The following is a 20,271-nucleotide window of genomic DNA, read 5'->3' as shown; positions in this document are numbered from 1 at the left end:
AATTAGTAGTAGTATGCTATGAAACTTGTAACTTTAGCAATGTCCTCTTGTGATGTAGAGTTTTCCTAATACTTGTCATGATGAACATGAAGAGTTTTATTGGTTGTTTAGTCCATGGAGCAAACACCCACTTATATCATGATGCAATGGTCAGGTTAACAGTTGACAGATGAACTCATCTTGGTCTAATTTCAGTTTATTTCCAGATTTTTCATCTTCATATCATTTCATTTCATTTTGTTTCAACTTTGCCTAATAAATGGTTCAGCTAGCATTCACTTGGGTAAAGCCCATTAAATCAAATTTTTATTTCAGCTAAGAAGAAATTGACCCACCAGATATTAGACCAAATGATTTTTAGGCAAGTTGTTGTTAGACCTGGCAATTAGTCTAAGTGTGATGAAATGAAATGTAGATCAAAGGGAATAAGCTTGATAACATAGACCAAGTGGTTTTAGAGAAGCATTATATACCGATCACAAGACAATGAACTGTTAGGAAGTTTGGCATAGAAAATGCCCTTGAGAGAATTTGTGCAAGAATGTAGGTTTGATGTATTTTCTTTTAAATACTGAAACTAGAGGTATATTTATTTGATTGATGTTCCATAGACCCTTGGGAATTTAATTGAATGAGCAGTAAAAATTGCAAGATTGTAGACTTTGCAATGTATTCTTTTACCCATAGGACACTTGTAACTTAGTTGTTTCCTGTAGTGGTCTATAGCCAATTTATGGTTTTCCTGATATTGAAGTGACAGTGTGATTTTGGTTGTTTCATAAGCATCTTGCAGGGGTATTTGGTTTTCCTACATGTACATTAGCAAATTCTTAGATCCCAAGACCTTTGTCTAGTTTTTTGTTTACTGAAACTGTTATATTTTCACCTCCCAGATGTCTTTGGTTTTCCAGAAATGAGTACGTTGTAGACTATGTGGTTTCCTAGTTTCATATTAAAATGAAATCTCTACAGTTGTATTCACCCAAATTTCCTTTGGTTACCCAGACAAAGTTCCTGGAGAGAAAATGTGCTTATCAGATCAAAATGAATAGTTGGTTGAAAAAAAAAGTAATTTCTCATTGCAAAGAAATTTGCCTTAATACAAGAATACGTAAGGTGTGTACGCTTGCATCTTCTAGAAACATTTACTTATTAGTATCAGTAATGCTGGCCTGGCTAATGTTGGTTATTGATTAGACCCTGATGGATTCCTAACTTATGGTTTATTGAGACAGAATTGTGTTAACCATTGAAAATATTATTTTGATTGGTCTAACAGTGATATTATATGACCATTTTATTATCTTTTCTCATTTTGTTATATGATATCACAGTAATAAAATTGTTGGATCAATACTGTGTTCTTATAGTTTGCCAATCAAATAATTCTTTCTCCCATTTAGGCTACAGGACTTGTACTGGTTCATGCACACAGCTACTGGCTTGCTGGTAACGACACAGATCTAATGGGACGATCCATGCTCTATGATGGAAACCTACTCACAGACAAGAAGATTGATCCTAGCATGCCTCTATGGCAGTTCTACATCACAAGGTACTGCTCAGATCATTCAAGTTAATGGTTTTCAATTTAAAAAAAAAGATTTTGCAGATGCTTATTCTGTATCTGTGTAGTAAAGTGTTCCTTACCCCACCCAGAGTTGAACTTACTGGCCCGTATTCTGAAGTCGGGTTTAACTTAAACTTAGGTTTAAAGTTGTGGTTTAAGTATGGACAGCCAATTGTTACATAATCACTAAAAGTAGAGATATCATACTTTCAGCTCATTCGGCTCTCAAATCATTCATAATTGTATAGGAAGTATAAATGAATGATCATCTTCACCATCGATGAATCAGGAAAGAGCACAGCAAACCTAAGAAACATACAACTTAATAAAAATGTTGATACTTTTGGCTTCCCACACTTAAACCACAACTTTAAACCTGAGTTTAAGTTAGACCCGACTTCAGAATACAGGCCAATATGTGTACATGGGAGGTATGACCAAATGATATGCTTGAATTTTCTGTGTTCAGAAGCAGACTATGTCAGGTTATTGTCTAAATAGGGCATTTTAATGGTGCATCAAAAAGCGTCATTTTGTTTTACATGATTAGCCTATTCAATATCAAATTTGATGATTTTTTTTTAATGTAGACTATGGCCTCCTACACTTGATTACATCATCACCGTTATCCTGGCTTCTGTCCTGGCAACCCACTATATCTTTTTCTCTGACATGGCCACTGTCCCAGAGAAGCGGGTCAGTATTATGGAAGGTCATGAGGTCGTCAATCCAGGATCTGATCAGGAAGGTTGGTAACTCATCTAATTCATTCCTTTATGAACCAGTTATTAAAAAAAGGGGATTCTATTGGACATTTTTTTTATTGGGGGGGGGGGGGTGGTGGGCCACTGTAAAATTAATTGGCTAATGTAATGTTATGAAGGGCTTGTTCATAAAACTTAAACTATAAGTTGTTAATTGAAAATTCTCTAGCATTTCACAACTTAATTGTAGATGATTATAGCTCTTATTAGGAGGTATATTTCAATATTCTTCATTTACTTGTTTTGCTTTCTACTAATTTGAAGATGAAAAGAGTAGGCATGGTTGCTGAAATTACTGTAACAGATTGTAAGTTGTTCAGTTATTTTCAGACTTCTTAAACATTGGTGAACATTTAGATGTACCAGGGCATGAAAATATGATATATTGAACCACACCTGTTTTTTATAGTGAGAATGATTTGATCTCAATTGGATAAATAATCCATCATCTTTTTGAAGAAATGATGAAAAAACAAAGCTTTTTAAGAGTCTTTGCACCTCTTTTTCAAAAATCTACTTATCTTTATTTATATTAAACTCTAGATACATCTGAAGTGGATACTATTGGGTCCCTCTCATCTTCTCCTTCAACGAGTGATGTGAAGGTGATTGAATCAATGACCTGTCGTACCCAGGCCTGTCAGACTGACCCTGTGACCGCTTCACCACGTAATAGTCGGTCATCATCTCCTGTGTCATCACGCTCTCTCAAACCTGCAAGGTCAGTAAAAAAAAAAAATGCTTCTATGGAGATCTTCATTTGGATTGGCTGCTTGTATAGTATTTTGATATGATTTTGCATCCAAATTTTGTAATTTTGCACATCTGTACGATTAATTTCAATAATGATAATTCCTTTATCATCACCTTTCTACTATAGAAGATAGTGAATGAGTTTAGTGCATATGTAGCATCTAGAGAGTCAAGGGAAATCAAGATTTAAAGAAAGTACTATTCAAGCATTTGTTATTATTATTCCCAGATTAATCCATTTTGCAAGAGCATTGTACAGTCCAGGAACATAAATCACAGATTTTGAAATTTTCAAAATTAACTTACGGTTCTACAAACAAAAATTTAAAGAGAGTTTGGTGATCAGGCCTCAAGGTCTGAACATTTCAAAATCTGTTTTATGAAGAAGAAAACTAATGATCTAATTCTCAGTGAGAGTTGAAATTAATTGAAGTATTTGTATGATCTCTGTTTGGTTGAATCTAAATCTCGGTGAGAGTTGAAATTAATTTAAGTGTTTGCATGATCTGTGTTTGGTTGGATCTAATTCTCAGTGGGAGTTGAAATTAATTGAAGTGTTTGTGTGATCTGTGATTGGTTGGATCTAATTCTCAGTGAGAGTTGAAATTAATTGAAGTAATCGTATGATCTGTTTTTGGTTGGCAGGTTCACTATTGGATCCACAGGAAGCGGTTCTGAAGATGAGGAAGATGAGGTCATCGAAGAAGAAGTCGAGTTGGTCCTAGAGAAAGAACTTCAGCCTCCTAGACCTATGACAGAATTACTGGAGATACTGAACGTTGGGGTGAGTTCATAGTGTCACCAATACTAGCCTTAAAATCAGATACAGTTTAGGTATACATATCATCCTGCCATAGGTTGAGTAATTGCCCCAGCCTATCAAATTTTTAGACCAGATTATGCAAAACAATTGTTCTTTTCCTCCTCTTAGTCAAACTTATTTCAGTGGTCCGAAGTTAATCAGATTCGCCTGTAAATTGTTATTGTTATTGCAACAGATATTTGAACCACTATCCCCCCTATGGATCATTTCATGAAACTATTTGTTATTATATAAGCTACCAAAATTCTTGCATCTTCCCTCAAGTATAATCTTATCAGTGTGGGTTTGCGCAATGTATCCACACAACAAGGATTGAAGTCATACTAAAATATTTGTGAAACAAGTGCTAGAACTGAACCACCTAACTATCCTATTTGAATTCATATATCCCCTTGACCTTCCAGAAAGGACCAGATGAACTAACTGATGAAGAGATCCAGCTTTTGGTTGATGCTAAACACATCCCTGCCTACAAGCTTGAGAACATCTTAGCTAACCCTGAGAGGGGCGTGTCCGTCAGGAGACAGATCATCTCTAAACTCTTACCAATCACCGATGCCTTGGAGAAACTGCCATTCACAAGCTATGACTATTCATTTGTAAGTTCCTTTCTACTCCCTTTGCCTAATGTCTTTTGTTTGCTATTTTGTTGTTCCTATTCTGCATATTGTGTGAATGAATATTATACACAGCCTGAACAGTGATTTCACAAACTGGCATACATGAATTCCAGTATGACGTGCACATTCCAGTTCTTATTCATTTGTAAATACCTCCACCCTCCCAATTCCTTTCAATGAATCCGTCTCTTATTAAATTTCCCATATCCTTTGCGTAATTCACAGAGTGGCACATACAGGTACATGTAGCATAATACATATATTTGCAGTGTGCACCATGGTAGTATTATAACCCTGAAAGCATCATAAGTTCAAGTACAGTTTTTGTCAAACCTGAATAAAAGGCATCCATGAAAATTAACTAACATATCTCCATGTATATGTGATGATAACCTTAGATGAATGAAACAACCTTCGAACAAAAAAATCACATGGTATTTTTAGGTCAAAAAGAGGTTATTTTCATGGAATTTTGATAAATTGATTCTTGAATATTAATTGTATAGGAATCAAGACCTGAATTTATGATTGTATTTTGTTCTGTTCTGTTCTGTTCTGCAGGTATCAGGAGCATGTTGTGAGAATGTGATTGGTTACATGCCTGTACCAGTGGGTGTGGCTGGACCTCTCCTTCTTGATGGAAAAGAATATCAAGTTCCCATGGCAACGACTGAAGGATGTTTGGTTGCAAGTACAAACAGAGGATGCAGAGCTCTGAGAGTGAGTAGTATATCATGGATATGTCACTGGGCAATCAGTATAGATAACCTGTGGGTGTTCCATGAAGGTGGTTGTAAGTTGGTGGTCGCTTGTTTGTGAGCTAAATCAGATTCTCAGTTTTGCTTTATTTTCATTAGCTCGGTAGAATTATCTTTCTTGATAATTATATCCTCTTTGTTAATAAAAAATGTAGAAATTATAGATATGTGTTTTCAATTCAGATTTAGGATTCTAAATACCATTTTAGGATTGCTATCTCTACAAAATTTTGTAATTAGCCATTTATACAACTTTTATTGTACACCATTAATGTGAAATTTTAATTTACCATAGCCATTTATGTAAAATTGTATTTTTACCATAGCCATTTATGCAAAGGAATATAAAACAACAATATATAATTGAAAATGATACAAGAAAGGGCCAAAGGTTAAGAAAAGAAACATTTCAGTTGCTGAATTTACCACTCAGTGGCCTCTGATGTTGCATAATGTAGCAAGTGATCACATTCATACCTTCTACTGTTTTTATTTGTCTTTATGTAGTCTGCTGGTGGTATTCATAGTATCTTGATTGGTGATGGTATGACAAGAGGACCATTGGTTAGATTACCAAGTGCAAAGGAAGCAGGGTAAGTAATTCATGTTTTGGTTAGAAATCACATTTTATTTTCAAAAATATTAATTCAGAGGTACAGTTCAAAGGAAGTACAATGCAGCGCTAATTGACAACCAAAAGTTTTTTGTTTTTGATTATTTGATGAATGCCTGTCACTTGTAAAAATTGTAACTTTTAGAGATTGACAACTCGTTATTGATGACAAGCTTGATTAATTGGTGTCCAGTTTGCAACACTATACCGGTATTTCCTGTGATAAAGTTGAGTTTGATACCTACCCTGTTTTGAAAATTGAAAATTTGTATGTTCCATATATTTCATAAGTGTGGAAGGGATGTTAAATTTTCATATTGTTCAGTACTCAAACCGCAGCATAACAAATCCACCATATTCTTTCTGTAAACTTGTTTATAATGGGAATATATATTTTTACCTAAAGTTTGTGGAACAAAATTATGTGGATGTTTGCTAGAAATATTATGTAATTACCTGATCGCAAAACAGCATTGATCTAACATTATGTTTTCCCCCTCAATGTTTCAGAGCTATCAAAGAATGGCTAGAGGTCCCAGAGAACTTTGCTGCCGTCAAAGAGAAGTTTGAGTCGACAAGCCGTTTTGCCAAACTGCAGAGTATCCAGACAGCTTTAGCTGGTCGTTACATGTTCCTTAGGTTCAAGGCTAAGACTGGTGATGCAATGGGCATGAACATGGTATCAAAGGTAGGCATCTTTTCTCACAAGTATCATAGAGAACTTAATGTTCAATCTTTGTCCATTGAAGGTACTTACATGAGGCATTATTATGCTAATGTCTATGTCAAGTATATCTTAATGGCTTGAAGTATACCTTCATGGTCATGTCCAAAGAAACAAGAGATAGATTTTTTTTGTCACAGACATGTTCCTCATCAGAGTTTGTAATTTTTTGCACTTTCTGGAACGAGTTATAATGTCCAGATTGATCACTGCACTCTTAATGAATATTGTTGTACTCTGATTCCATTACAAAAGTAGGTAATCTGTAAACATTCTAGATATTTCTATAGTATATCATTGTCATTATCTAACATCATCTGATGCAGTTGATCGTGAGTTTCATTTGTTAGATATTGACTTCTCTGATAGACCCCTACAAAAAACAGCATTTGCTAATAAAAAAAAAAAGATCTGTCTATTTATCACATTCTCAGTTGAACAAATGTTGTACCAAATGTATTCAAGTCTATCCAATTTTTCTACGACAGCCAATCAAAATTGATTCCATTCTTTGTTATATTCACAGGGCACTGAGCAAGCGCTTCATGCTCTTCAGACGGTGTTCCCTGAATTAGAAATCATGAGCTTGAGTGGAAACTACTGCACAGATAAGAAGGTTGCAGCCATTAATTGGATTGAAGGACGAGGAAAGTCGGTTGTCTGTGAAGCTACTGTACCAGCACACATTGTCAAGCAGGTAAGATGTTTGACTAGCATTAGATGTTTAGCCTTGCAAGATGGCACTCAGCATATTTTTTTTCCTGATCCATCAGAATCTGTTTGTATGAAACATTGGGGTTAAAAAAATGAATGTTGGAAAATTCATGGACACAAGTTTTACTATTAAGTATTGTACATGTAAATCTCATTGAGATATATAATCGAGATAACTCACTGCAACCTGTTTATCCCTTCAATTAAAGTCATTTGTTTTTGTTTGCTTTCATCAATCAAACCAGACAAACATATGCATGTACTAATACCCTTGTGAAACTAGCCCAGTCAAACAAGGGTCAACACAATCCTATACGCACTCCCTCTTAAAAAAAAGATAAATGAATAGGAATGTATTTATAACTTAAGGACTTCAGGTGAGATTTCATATATAGGTAATAAACAATTGCTAAAACTGTTTCATTCATTATATAATCTCTTGTCAGGTTCTGAAGACAAGTGCATCAGCTTTGGTTGACCTCAACATCCACAAGAACCTTGTAGGCTCAGCCATGGCTGGTAGTATAGGAGGCTTCAACGCACATGCAGCTAACATTGTCACAGCCATCTATATTGCAACAGGACAGGTGTGTAGTGGATGACAATCAGTCTTGTCTAAAAAGGCTTGTTCAGATGTATAACATGAAAACGCTCAGCAATCACTTTATACTGTTCATACTTATTGAATCAAATGGTTCCACTTATGTTGACAACTCATATACAATGGAGTTCTTGTCATATGTAATGCCCATTATTAGTACACCATTAATTCATTCAAGATGGAAAAATAACAAGATCCTCAATACCGATTCCTACTCAGAAAGCTATATGCAGGAAAGATATCTCCACTATTAAACTAATGCCTCAAATGTATTTGATGTGTTATATACAGGATGCAGCCCAGAACATTGCCAGTTCTAATTGCATGACCCTGATGGAGACAACAGGACCCAAAGGTGAAGACCTATACATGAGTTGTACCATGCCATCTATTGAGCTAGGAACAGTAGGAGGGGGTACTGTCTTACCTCCACAGTCAGCATGCCTTCAGGTGAGACGGATGATATATAATACATAGAAGGGGCAAGAAGTGGGAGGGGGGGGGGCTAAAGATGAAGATCTGTATATGAGATGTACCATGCCATCCATTGAGCTAGGAACTGTAGGAGGGGGTACAGTCTTACCTCCACAGTCATCATGCCTTCAGGTGAGACAGATGATATATAATACATAGAAGGGGCAAGAAGTGGGAGGGGGGGGGGCTAAAGATGAAGATCTATATATGAGATGTACCATGCCATCCATTGAGCTAGGAACGGTAGGAGGGGGTACAGTCTTACCTCCACAGTCATCATGCCTTCAGGTGAGACAGATGATATATAATACATAGAAGGGGCAAGAAGTGGGAGGGGGGGGGGCTAAAGATGAAGATCTGTATATGAGATGTACCATGCCATCCATTGAGCTAGGAACTGTAGGAGGGGGTACAGTCTTACCTCCACAGTCAGCATGCCTTCAGGTGAGACGGATGATATATAATACATAGAAGGGGCAAGAAGTGGGGGGGGGGGGGGGGCTAAAGATGAAGATCTGTATATGAGATGTACCATGCCATCCATTGAGCTAGGAATGGTAGGAGGGGGTACAGTCTTACCTCCACAGTCATCATGCCTTCAGGTGAGACAGATGATATATAATACATAGAAGGGGCAAGAAGTGGGAGGGGGGGGGCTAAAGATGAAGATCTGTATATGAGATGTACCATGCCATCCATTGAGCTAGGAACTGTAGGAGGGGGTACAGTCTTACCTCCACAGTCAGCATGCCTTCAGGTGAGACGGATGATATATAATACATAGAAGGGGCAAGAAGTGGGGGGGGGGGGGGGCTAAAGATGAAGATCTGTATATGAGATGTACCATGCCATCCATTGAGCTAGGAATGGTAGGAGGGGGTACAGTCTTACCTCCACAGTCATCATGCCTTCAGGTGAGACGGATGATATATAATACATAGAAGGGGCAAGAAGTGGGAGGGGGGGGGGCTAAAGATGAAGATCTGTATATGAGATGTACCATGCCATCCATTGAGCTAGGAACTGTAGGAGGGGGTACAGTCTTACCTCCACAGTCAGCATGCCTTCAGGTGAGACGGATGATATATAATACATAGAAGGGGCAAGAAGTGGGGGGGGGGGGGGGCTAAAGATGAAGATCTGTATATGAGATGTACCATGCCATCCATTGAGCTAGGAATGGTAGGAGGGGGTACAGTCTTACCTCCACAGTCATCATGCCTTCAGGTGAGACAGATGATATATAATACATAGAAGGGGCAAGAAGTGGGAGGGGGGGGGCTAAAGATGAAGATCTGTATATGAGATGTACCATGCCATCCATTGAGCTAGGAACGGTAGGAGGGGGTACAGTCTTACCTCCACAGTCATCATGCCTTCAGGTGAGACGGATGATATATAATACATAGAAGGGGCAAGAAGTGGGAGGGGGGGGGGCTAAAGATGAAGATCTGTATATGAGATGTACCATGCCATCCATTGAGCTAGGAACGGTAGGAGGGGGTACAGTCTTACCTCCACAGTCAGCATGCCTTCAGGTGAGACAGATGATATATAATACATAGAAGGGGCAAGAAGTGGGGGGGGGGGCTAAAGATGAAGATCTGTATATGAGATGTACCATGCCATCCATTGAGCTAGGAACTGTAGGAGGGGGTACAGTCTTACCTCCACAGTCAGCATGCCTTCAGGTGAGACGGATGATATATAATACATAGAAGGGGCAAGAAGTGGGGGGGGGGGGGGCTAAAGATGAAGATCTGTATATGAGATGTACCATGCCATCCATTGAGCTAGGAACGGTAGGAGGGGGTACAGTCTTACCTCCACAGTCAGCATGCCTTCAGGTGAGACAGATGATATATAATACATAGAAGGGGCAAGAAGTGGGAGGGGGGGGGGCTAAAGATGAAGATCTGTATATGAGATGTACCATGCCATCCATTGAGCTAGGAACGGTAGGAGGGGGTACAGTCTTACCTCCACAGTCATCATGCCTTCAGGTGAGACGGATGATATATAATACATAGAAGGGGCAAGAAGTGGGAGGGGGGGGGGCTAAAGATGAAGATCTGTATATGAGATGTACCATGCCATCCATTGAGCTAGGAACGGTAGGAGGGGGTACTGTCTTACCTCCACAGTCATCATGCCTTCAGGTGAGACAGATGATATATAATACATAGAAGGGGCAAGAAGTGGGAGGGGGGGGGCTAAAGATGAAGATCTGTATATGAGATGTACCATGCCATCCATTGAGCTAGGAACGGTAGGAGGGGGTACAGTCTTACCTCCACAGTCATCATGCCTTCAGGTGAGACAGATGATATATAATACATAGAAGGGGCAAGAAGTGGGAGGGGGGGGGGGCTAAAGATGAAGATCTGTATATGAGATGTACCATGCCATCCATTGAGCTAGGAACTGTAGGAGGGGGTACAGTCTTACCTCCACAGTCAGCATGCCTTCAGGTGAGACGGATGATATATAATACATAGAAGGGGCAAGAAGTGGGAGGGGGGGGGGCTAAAGATGAAGATCTGTATATGAGATGTACCATGCCATCCATTGAGCTAGGAACGGTAGGAGGGGGTACTGTCTTACCTCCACAGTCATCATGCCTTCAGGTGAGACAGATGATATATAATACATAGAAGGGGCAAGAAGTGGGAGGGGGGGGGGCTAAAGATGAAGATCTATATATGAGATGTACCATGCCATCCATTGAGCTAGGAACGGTAGGAGGGGGTACAGTCTTACCTCCACAGTCATCATGCCTTCAGGTGAGACAGATGATATATAATACATAGAAGGGGCAAGAAGTGGGAGGGGGGGGGGCTAAAGATGAAGATCTGTATATGAGATGTACCATGCCATCCATTGAGCTAGGAACGGTAGGAGGGGGTACAGTCTTACCTCCACAGTCAGCATGCCTTCAGGTGAGACAGATGATATATAATACATAGAAGGGGCAAGAAGTGGGGGGGGGGGGGGCTAAAGATGAAGATCTGTATATGAGATGTACCATGCCATCCATTGAGCTAGGAACTGTAGGAGGGGGTACAGTCTTACCTCCACAGTCAGCATGCCTTCAGGTGAGACGGATGATATATAATACATAGAAGGGGCAAGAAGTGGGGGGGGGGGGGGGGCTAAAGATGAAGATCTGTATATGAGATGTACCATGCCATCCATTGAGCTAGGAATGGTAGGAGGGGGTACAGTCTTACCTCCACAGTCATCATGCCTTCAGGTGAGACGGATGATATATAATACATAGAAGGGGCAAGAAGTGGGAGGGGGGGGGGCTAAAGATGAAGATCTGTATATGAGATGTACCATGCCATCCATTGAGCTAGGAACGGTAGGAGGGGGTACAGTCTTACCTCCACAGTCAGCATGCCTTCAGGTGAGACAGATGATATATAATACATAGAAGGGGCAAGAAGTGGGGGGGGGGGGCTAAAGATGAAGATCTGTATATGAGATGTACCATGCCATCCATTGAGCTAGGAACTGTAGGAGGGGGTACAGTCTTACCTCCACAGTCAGCATGCCTTCAGGTGAGACGGATGATATATAATACATAGAAGGGGCAAGAAGTGGGAGGGGGGGGGCTAAAGATGAAGATCTGTATATGAGATGTACCATGCCATCCATTGAGCTAGGAATGGTAGGAGGGGGTACAGTCTTACCTCCACAGTCATCATGCCTTCAGGTGAGACAGATGATATATAATACATAGAAGGGGCAAGAAGTGGGAGGGGGGGGGGCTAAAGATGAAGATCTGTATATGAGATGTACCATGCCATCCATTGAGCTAGGAACTGTAGGAGGGGGTACAGTCTTACCTCCACAGTCAGCATGCCTTCAGGTGAGACGGATGATATATAATACATAGAAGGGGCAAGAAGTGGGGGGGGGGGGGGCTAAAGATGAAGATCTGTATATGAGATGTACCATGCCATCCATTGAGCTAGGAACGGTAGGAGGGGGTACAGTCTTACCTCCACAGTCAGCATGCCTTCAGGTGAGACAGATGATATATAATACATAGAAGGGGCAAGAAGTGGGAGGGGGGGGGCTAAAGATGAAGATCTGTATATGAGATGTACCATGCCATCCATTGAGCTAGGAACGGTAGGAGGGGGTACAGTCTTACCTCCACAGTCAGCATGCCTTCAGGTGAGACAGATGATATATAATACATAGAAGGGGCAAGAAGTGGGGGGGGGGGGGGGGCTAAAGATGAAGATCTGTATATGAGATGTACCATGCCATCCATTGAGCTAGGAACTGTAGGAGGGGGTACAGTCTTACCTCCACAGTCAGCATGCCTTCAGGTGAGACGGATGATATATAATACATAGAAGGGGCAAGAAGTGGGGGGGGGGGGGCTAAAGATGAAGATCTGTATATGAGATGTACCATGCCATCCATTGAGCTAGGAACGGTAGGAGGGGGTACAGTCTTACCTCCACAGTCATCATGCCTTCAGGTGAGACGGATGATATATAATACATAGAAGGGGCAAGAAGTGGGAGGGGGGGGGCTAAAGATGAAGATCTGTATATGAGATGTACCATGCCATCCATTGAGCTAGGAACGGTAGGAGGGGGTACAGTCTTACCTCCACAGTCAGCATGCCTTCAGGTGAGACAGATGATATATAATACATAGAAGGGGCAAGAAGTGGGGGGGGGGGGGGGCTAAAGATGAAGATCTGTATATGAGATGTACCATGCCATCCATTGAGCTAGGAACTGTAGGAGGGGGTACAGTCTTACCTCCACAGTCAGCATGCCTTCAGGTGAGACGGATGATATATAATACATAGAAGGGGCAAGAAGTGGGGGGGGGGGGGCTAAAGATGAAGATCTGTATATGAGATGTACCATGCCATCCATTGAGCTAGGAACGGTAGGAGGGGGTACAGTCTTACCTCCACAGTCAGCATGCCTTCAGGTGAGACAGATGATATATAATACATAGAAGGGGCAAGAAGTGGGGGGGGGGGGGGCTAAAGATGAAGATCTGTATATGAGATGTACCATGCCATCCATTGAGCTAGGAACGGTAGGAGGGGGTACAGTCTTACCTCCACAGTCAGCATGCCTTCAGGTGAGACAGATGATATATAATACATAGAAGGGGCAAGGGGGGGGGGGGGGGCTAAAGATGAAGATCTGTATATGAGATGTACCATGCCATCCATTGAGCTAGGAACGGTAGGAGGGGGTACAGTCTTACCTCCAGTCAGCATGCCTCCAAGTGAGATGGCTGATGTCACATAGGAGGGGGGGGGGTAATAGAATAGTAAGAATAGTAAGATTGCATACGAATGACTGTAGGATTCCAAGTTCAGATTGGTCAGATAATGATCAGTGGTACATGGACCTGCTATGGATCAAATTAGACTGTGTTGGATGAGACCAAATAGGTATAAGACAAGGTTTGTTAGACCAAGTAGCAATTCACAATTCTCATTTCAGCTTTGTTGGTGTTTTTTCTCCCATTAATAGATAGTGGATGTAAAAGCAATCAACGTTCATGGTTTGGGTCGTAATTCCTGGTTGTAGACAAGATGGGGTTTAGACCATGTGTGATGAATCCAAACATGCATGACACCGAGAGGCATTAGAGCAAGTGACGATTATCTTGCCAATGGTCTGTTATCATTTGTGTTGTAATACTTACAATTTTTATTTTTTGCTTTGATTAACAGATGATGGATGTGAAAGGATCCAATGTTCATGGGTCAGGTTTGAATGCCTCCCAGCTGGCTAGGATCATATGTGCTACAGTCATGGCAGGTGAACTCTCACTCATGTCTGCTCTGGCAGCTGGTCACCTTGTAAAAAGCCACATGAAACACAACAGGTAGGACTACGATCTCAGTTCACATTTACTTAAAAATATTTTGTAAGGGTAGCCCATTCAGCACATTTTAGTTCTTTGGTTTGGTTGACAACCTTTTTATTTTGTCTTTTGTTTGGATGTTTGAATCAAGTAAAGGCATGTAGAAATTGATTATTGGATCACTTTTTAGTGTTGGTGATTCATGTAGGTAATTTGAATTTTATATAAAGCCACTAGGTTGCTAATTTTAATTTTGTCCAAGTATTGACATTAGGGCAAATCGGTAAAATGTATACATGTACATCCGACCCACTATCTGTGTGACCTTCGTGAAAGGATTTTTCTTGAAAATTTGTAATGCAGTTTGTAAACCAAAGCTAGGACAAAGGAAAATGATAAAGAATAGTTTAATTTATTTATGGTTTTGATGTTTATCAATCAGCAGGTTAGTGTATTTGTATTTTCTTTCAAAAGCATTGCTATAGTGAAGCAAATGTTTATCATGTTTAAATTTTTATTATGCACATGATATTTTCAAGGGAATCCAATTGTTTAAAACTTAATGAATTGTTTTCTCTTCCCGTCTTTTAGATCTGCCCTGAATATTGCCAGTCCTCTTCCTTCGATTGAGGAGATTCCTGCACACAGGAGAAGTAAATCTGTTGACTTCTCAGCACTCCGTGAATCCTCATCAGCCCCTGGGACATGCACAGCCAATGCATCATGACAATATCCAAGCTAGGCCTTCCAAAGAAGAACCTCACCATTCTTGTATTACAGCAACGCATGGAAAGTGGACCCTTGCGCAATGAGTGTGTGTAACAAGTAGGGCAGTTGTGGTTCTTTGTGTTATAAGTAAAATACATAGAGATGTTATTTCTTTACAGAACCATACAAGATTCAGTAAACTTTAGCAAGTTGATGGTTCGACCAATAGTGAATGTAGCAAGTTGGGTGGTTGTACATCTTAGTGTTAACAAATGTAAACATTATACACCAAGATGTTACTGCGGAATGGAAGTTTAGAAATGGTTGTAGCGCAGCTGTATATCTATTTATTCAAAATTACGAAAATTCAAACACTTCTTCAAGACAAAGCAAGAAGACACCACAACAAAGTGTAGCAAGTAATAATAGTGATTGTAAATTTTTGTTATTAAAAAATAAGAACCATTTAAGACATAAAGATCATTTCAGTACAGAACCATTCAATTCTTGGTAAACTTCAGATAAAATACACAAAGTGTTAGAAAAAACAACAGCAATAGAGCAATTTTGTTTCTTTTTGTAGAACTGGTGTTGAGTGGCACTTTCATAATCATCAGCTAAGCGAATATGAATCCTGTAGGCTACTAGTGGTTGATAAACAATATTGATTTTGTGCACATGGAAATTGCAATTCACTATTGGTGGCCATCCCAGAGAAGGTGTCTCTACATATGATCTACTGTCCTTAACAAGACTTAGTTATGGAATACCCTATCCATATTGGTTTACTATTTTCCTGAAGTGTACTCTCTCAAATTTATCCTGTAGAGAACTTTCCCATTTCTCATTCATTCCCTTCTCCTATTTCAATTTAGCTATTTGTATCATTATACTCTAAGTATCTTGATGCATTATAGAATAGATTATAGATTATTTCTTTGGATCATTAGGAAAGAGACAAGTTATGTATCCTTCATCATTTTGTTAATCTTTCCTCTATTTATTGCTCTACTCTCTGACTGTATTCAGATACAGAAATTATAAGAAAAATATATTGTGTGCCACTCATGGTATACAGAACAATGTATCTTTTTTTCCCTTAATTTATTCTGAAATATCTATATACATTGTAAGTTGTCTTTTGCTTTAGAATACCATCGAAATGGGAGAATCACGAAGAAATGCCTCATAAAATTGGTATTTTGTGCTATGAAGCAGTTTGTTGCTGAGCATTATTTTGTTTTACTTATTTATATTCTCAATTTAAAATTATCAGAAAGACTTCGTTGTCTTCAGTTATTAAAGGTCAAGTCCACCCCGGAAAAATGTTGATTTGAATAAATAGAGAAAAATCAAACTAGTGAAACGCTGAAAATTTCATCAAAATCGGATGTAAAATAAGAAAGTTATGACACTTAAAAGTTTTGCTTATTTTTCACAAGACAGTGATATGCACAACTCAAATAAGAAAGTTGATGATGTCCCTCACTCACTATTTCTTTTGTTTTTTATTGTTTGAATTATACAATATTTCATTTTTTTTTAGATTTGACAATGAGGACCAACTTGACTGAATCATATCGTATTAAACAAAGCTCATTTTACATGTTTAGGGAGGAATTAATCGTTGTTTCACTTGACAATGAGGAGAAAAATAGAATATTCCCTATTTCACATAATAAAATACAAAAGAAATAGTGAGTGGATGACGTCATCAGTCTCCTCATTTGCATACCCATCAGGATGTGCATATAACTGTTTTGTGAAATTAAGCAAAATTTTCAAATGTCATAACTTTCTTATTTTATATCCGATTTTGATGAAATTGTCAGTGTTATGTTTGTTGGATTTTTCTCTATTTGGTCAAATCACCTTTTTGTTGGGGTGGACTTGTCCTTTAAGATATATCTTTCCTTTGTCTATAGGTACATGTTTTAATTACATTGGTTACAGTTCATGCTCTTGATTTGTTTCCAGTTTAAGTCTCAATGAAATAAATTATATGGTCCAGTGTGTTGTAATATACGGTGTTTTATTGTCAAATTCCAGCATTTCAAATTTTTATAATTGGTGGGGGGGGGGGGGTCCAAATGGTACTATCAGTCTATATGCAATAGATGTGAACCTGACATTAATTTTTCAAATAGATTACACTTATATTGTGACTGCATTGGGATTTCCAATCCACTTATAACCCACCTTTTGAACATATGTTGAAGAGCACTGTGTAACGTTCAAATGAAGGATGCTGTTGAAAATCTTACACAAATTTATTTTTTCTTTTATGCCAAAGTTCAGTAGTGAAACTATCGAGGAAAGGTTTTGTGTATTGTAATCTATTGTGTGTGATTTTGTTGTATATATTTTGGAGTTGATTTCCTTTATCCTGTTGTACACATCCATAAAAAAAACATTGTCAGGATTCATCTTTGAGAAATAATAGGAAGCCTCAGATATGCGATGCAACTTCTGTAACATGCTTATTTTGTAAAAAAAAAAATCTTTCATGTGTATGATTAAGCTTGTAACAGCTTGAGTTGTTCACAAATCTAAAACTGTTCTTTATCAAAGACTATGGACTACACCTGATGGATGGTTTAAAATGTGTGCTTCTTAATCATCTTTCTTTCATTTCTTTCATGAATATTTTCTGTTCTGACCAACATTCTTTCTTGGTATGATGGCACAAAATGACAATCTTTTATCGCCTTTGAATTCATTGATTTTGAAACAGATTTTTTAAAACTGAGTGTCTATATTTCAAAGATACCTTATTATCATAAATATTTCATCTCACTCATGAAATGTATGTTAATACAGGGCTGTATTCCATTGAAAATTGAGATCAATTATCATCCTGTTATGAAGATTTCTACATTTCATGGAGCTTGTAATCTAATTTAAAGCCTATAAATATGTGTACTTGTGGTATGAGAAATTAACCCCAAAAAATGTGTGATATTTGATAACATGAATTCAGCTGTATGTAATGCTTTTATGATCATGAAAGCCTCTTGGGATATGTCTGGGCATTCAAAAACATTAAAGTCATCAATGTGAAATATATAGTTCAACAATGATGTTTAGATTGCTAGACTTAGTGATGAGAATCTAATCTCCAAACATTACATAGATTTAGGTTTGGCCTTCTTTTCTTGTCATTTCAGATGATATCTACCAATTTATTGATATTTTGCAGCTGACAGAGCTGATACATCAAGGCAACGTAATGTGTAGCTCTCTAATAAAAGCATTTATTGAATTAGTTTCTTAAATAATGATGTAACAAGTACATATATTTCAATCATGCTCATAATAAAAATGAATTATCATACTTTACAGATTTGTCTTCATCTAGTGACCCCCCCTAAAAATAAAGAACTTATAATAATCGACAAATACCACTCTTCATCAATCAGTTCTTATTCTTCTTAGGTGTCAAAGCTGAAAAAAAAATTCTCAACCTAGTTTCATAAAAAAAATAAATGAATTGAAGTTCCTAACGTTTTTAGCTAAAGAGATAATAGATTTCAATTTCTATTCTTCCTAATTTATTCATGTTATTTGGTGCAGCCAACGGAAAATGTTAAAGAGGTGGTCCATGTATTTGCATATCTCTTTTGCTTATCTCTTTTGTTAATGATGTGTATTATGTTTGAAGAAATAAGTATAGGCATCAATGCCGTGTGGAAAAATATTTTCTCAACTTTTTGTAAATTATATGGTAATTGTAACACAAAACTTGAATGGTATGTTGTAATTTGTCATAGTAGAGCGGATTAGCCGAACAATTGTGCAAATTTTGACTAAAGCATGAAACTTTCACAAGTATAAGTATATGCCGTAAGATTTATTTTAAAGATGGGAGGTAAATTTTAAAATGCCATTTTCGGCCGTTGCCATGGCAACGGATTAATTTCTCAAAAATGACATACATTCCCATGTAAATGGTAAATAAACATGATATAGATGACCAAAATGATAATTTTCAAGTTCCCAATTGAATATATATAAAATTTAGAAACATTCAAAATTAACAAGATAGTTCCAATTGGTCCGTTGCCATGGCAACGACTTGTTTTTCCCCAGAAAAATAAAAAATTTGATTAAAAAAACGTTGTAGAATAGGATTTATCTTTAATTTCCCCTAATTTTACAGTGTTAAACAATGATATTTTGGTTGCTCAATGTATAAACTGCATCTCAAGTCATTGCCATGGCAACCAAATAACATCAATTTACAAAAATAACATGGTTAACAAGACAATGGACAGGTGGAAAATACAACTGGAAATGACTTAATCTGTAAGCTTAAGTTTTGACCCCCTCATTTGAACAAAAAATACAGAAAGTGTTCTGCAGGAGTTCTTTATAAAGATAAAACATTATGTTGCCTTGGTAATGCTTGAATTAAATAAAAAAAACGAATGTTGCAAAGGGCCCGTTGCCATGGCAACAGCTTATTTCCCTCTAGAAAGGTAAAAATATTGATAAGAATGTAGAATACAGACATGTATGATCATCTTTCCATTTTCAATAATTTTAAGGTACTAATCGAGATATATTTGTGACTAAATTTATAAATATAACATCTTAAGCCATTGCCATGGCAACCAGATAACATCTGATAAAAAAAAAAACATGGATGACAAGGATATGGACAGGTGAAAAAAAAATGAAAATTCACTTGATGTGCATCACTGTATGCATCAGGATTGACCTCAATTAATCTAGGGGAAACAATACAATGAGTGTTCTGCATGAACTAATTAGAATGATAAACATTGATTTTGCCTTGGTAATACTTGAATTCGATAAACATCAACGTTGCAAATGACCTGTTTCCATAGCAACTACTCATTTCCCCAAGAAAAGTACCAGTTTTGATCAGAAAATCTGTAGAATCTGATTTTTTCCTTTCATTTTCCCTAATTTTAGGGTAAGAGTGGATATGTTTCCTGTTAACATTCAAATTACATCTTAAGCCATTGTCATGGCAACCAAATAACATCTAATTTGAAAAAAATAACATGGTTGACATGATAATGGTCAGGTGGAAAATGCAATCTATTAACTCAAGGTTTGACCCAGTCAATTAATTTTGAACAAAGATTACAGTGGTTCGCATTAGTTCATTAGAATGATAAAATTTGAGGTTGCCTTGGTAATGCTTGAATTTAATGATAAATATCACTGTTACATATAGCCCGTTGCCATGGCAATTACTCCTTTTTTCCCGTATAAAGTACCAAATTTGATCGAAAAACAGTTTAGAATCTGCATTTTGTCA

General features: G+C 37.9%; 1 protein-coding gene across 2 annotated transcripts in view; it reads left to right on the top strand.

The window, feature by feature from the left end:
• The window catches only part of LOC129262576 (3-hydroxy-3-methylglutaryl-coenzyme A reductase), a 32,991-nt gene extending 15,068 nt beyond the window's left edge, over window positions 1-17,923 (top strand). The window contains exons 8-21 of one of the 2 annotated variants that reach the window (XR_010293585.1): window positions 1,404-1,555; window positions 2,161-2,318; window positions 2,878-3,055; window positions 3,733-3,871; window positions 4,315-4,509; window positions 5,092-5,250; window positions 5,796-5,881; window positions 6,412-6,589; window positions 7,152-7,322; window positions 7,786-7,926; window positions 8,232-8,390; window positions 14,140-14,294; window positions 14,865-16,607; window positions 16,814-17,923. Coding sequence is in view for 1 of the 2 variants with exons in the window: in XM_064099620.1 (XP_063955690.1) it covers window positions 1,404-1,555; window positions 2,161-2,318; window positions 2,878-3,055; window positions 3,733-3,871; window positions 4,315-4,509; window positions 5,092-5,250; window positions 5,796-5,881; window positions 6,412-6,589; window positions 7,152-7,322; window positions 7,786-7,926; window positions 8,232-8,390; window positions 14,140-14,294; window positions 14,865-15,000 (2,007 nt within the window). In the remaining variant the exon portion in view is untranslated. Of the gene's footprint in view, window positions 1-1,403; window positions 1,556-2,160; window positions 2,319-2,877; window positions 3,056-3,732; window positions 3,872-4,314; window positions 4,510-5,091; window positions 5,251-5,795; window positions 5,882-6,411; window positions 6,590-7,151; window positions 7,323-7,785; window positions 7,927-8,231; window positions 8,391-14,139; window positions 14,295-14,864 lie in introns of both variants that reach the window. The other variant, XM_064099620.1, reaches the window with a different exon arrangement.
• The last annotated feature ends 2,348 nt before the right edge of the window (window positions 17,924-20,271 follow it).

The sequence above is a fragment of the Lytechinus pictus genome, chromosome 5, assembly GCF_037042905.1.
Source record: "Lytechinus pictus isolate F3 Inbred chromosome 5, Lp3.0, whole genome shotgun sequence".
NCBI lineage: Eukaryota > Metazoa > Echinodermata > Echinoidea > Temnopleuroida > Toxopneustidae > Lytechinus > Lytechinus pictus.
The sequence above is the reverse complement of the archived record's forward strand: the minus strand, read 5'-3'. Positions and strand labels throughout refer to the sequence as shown.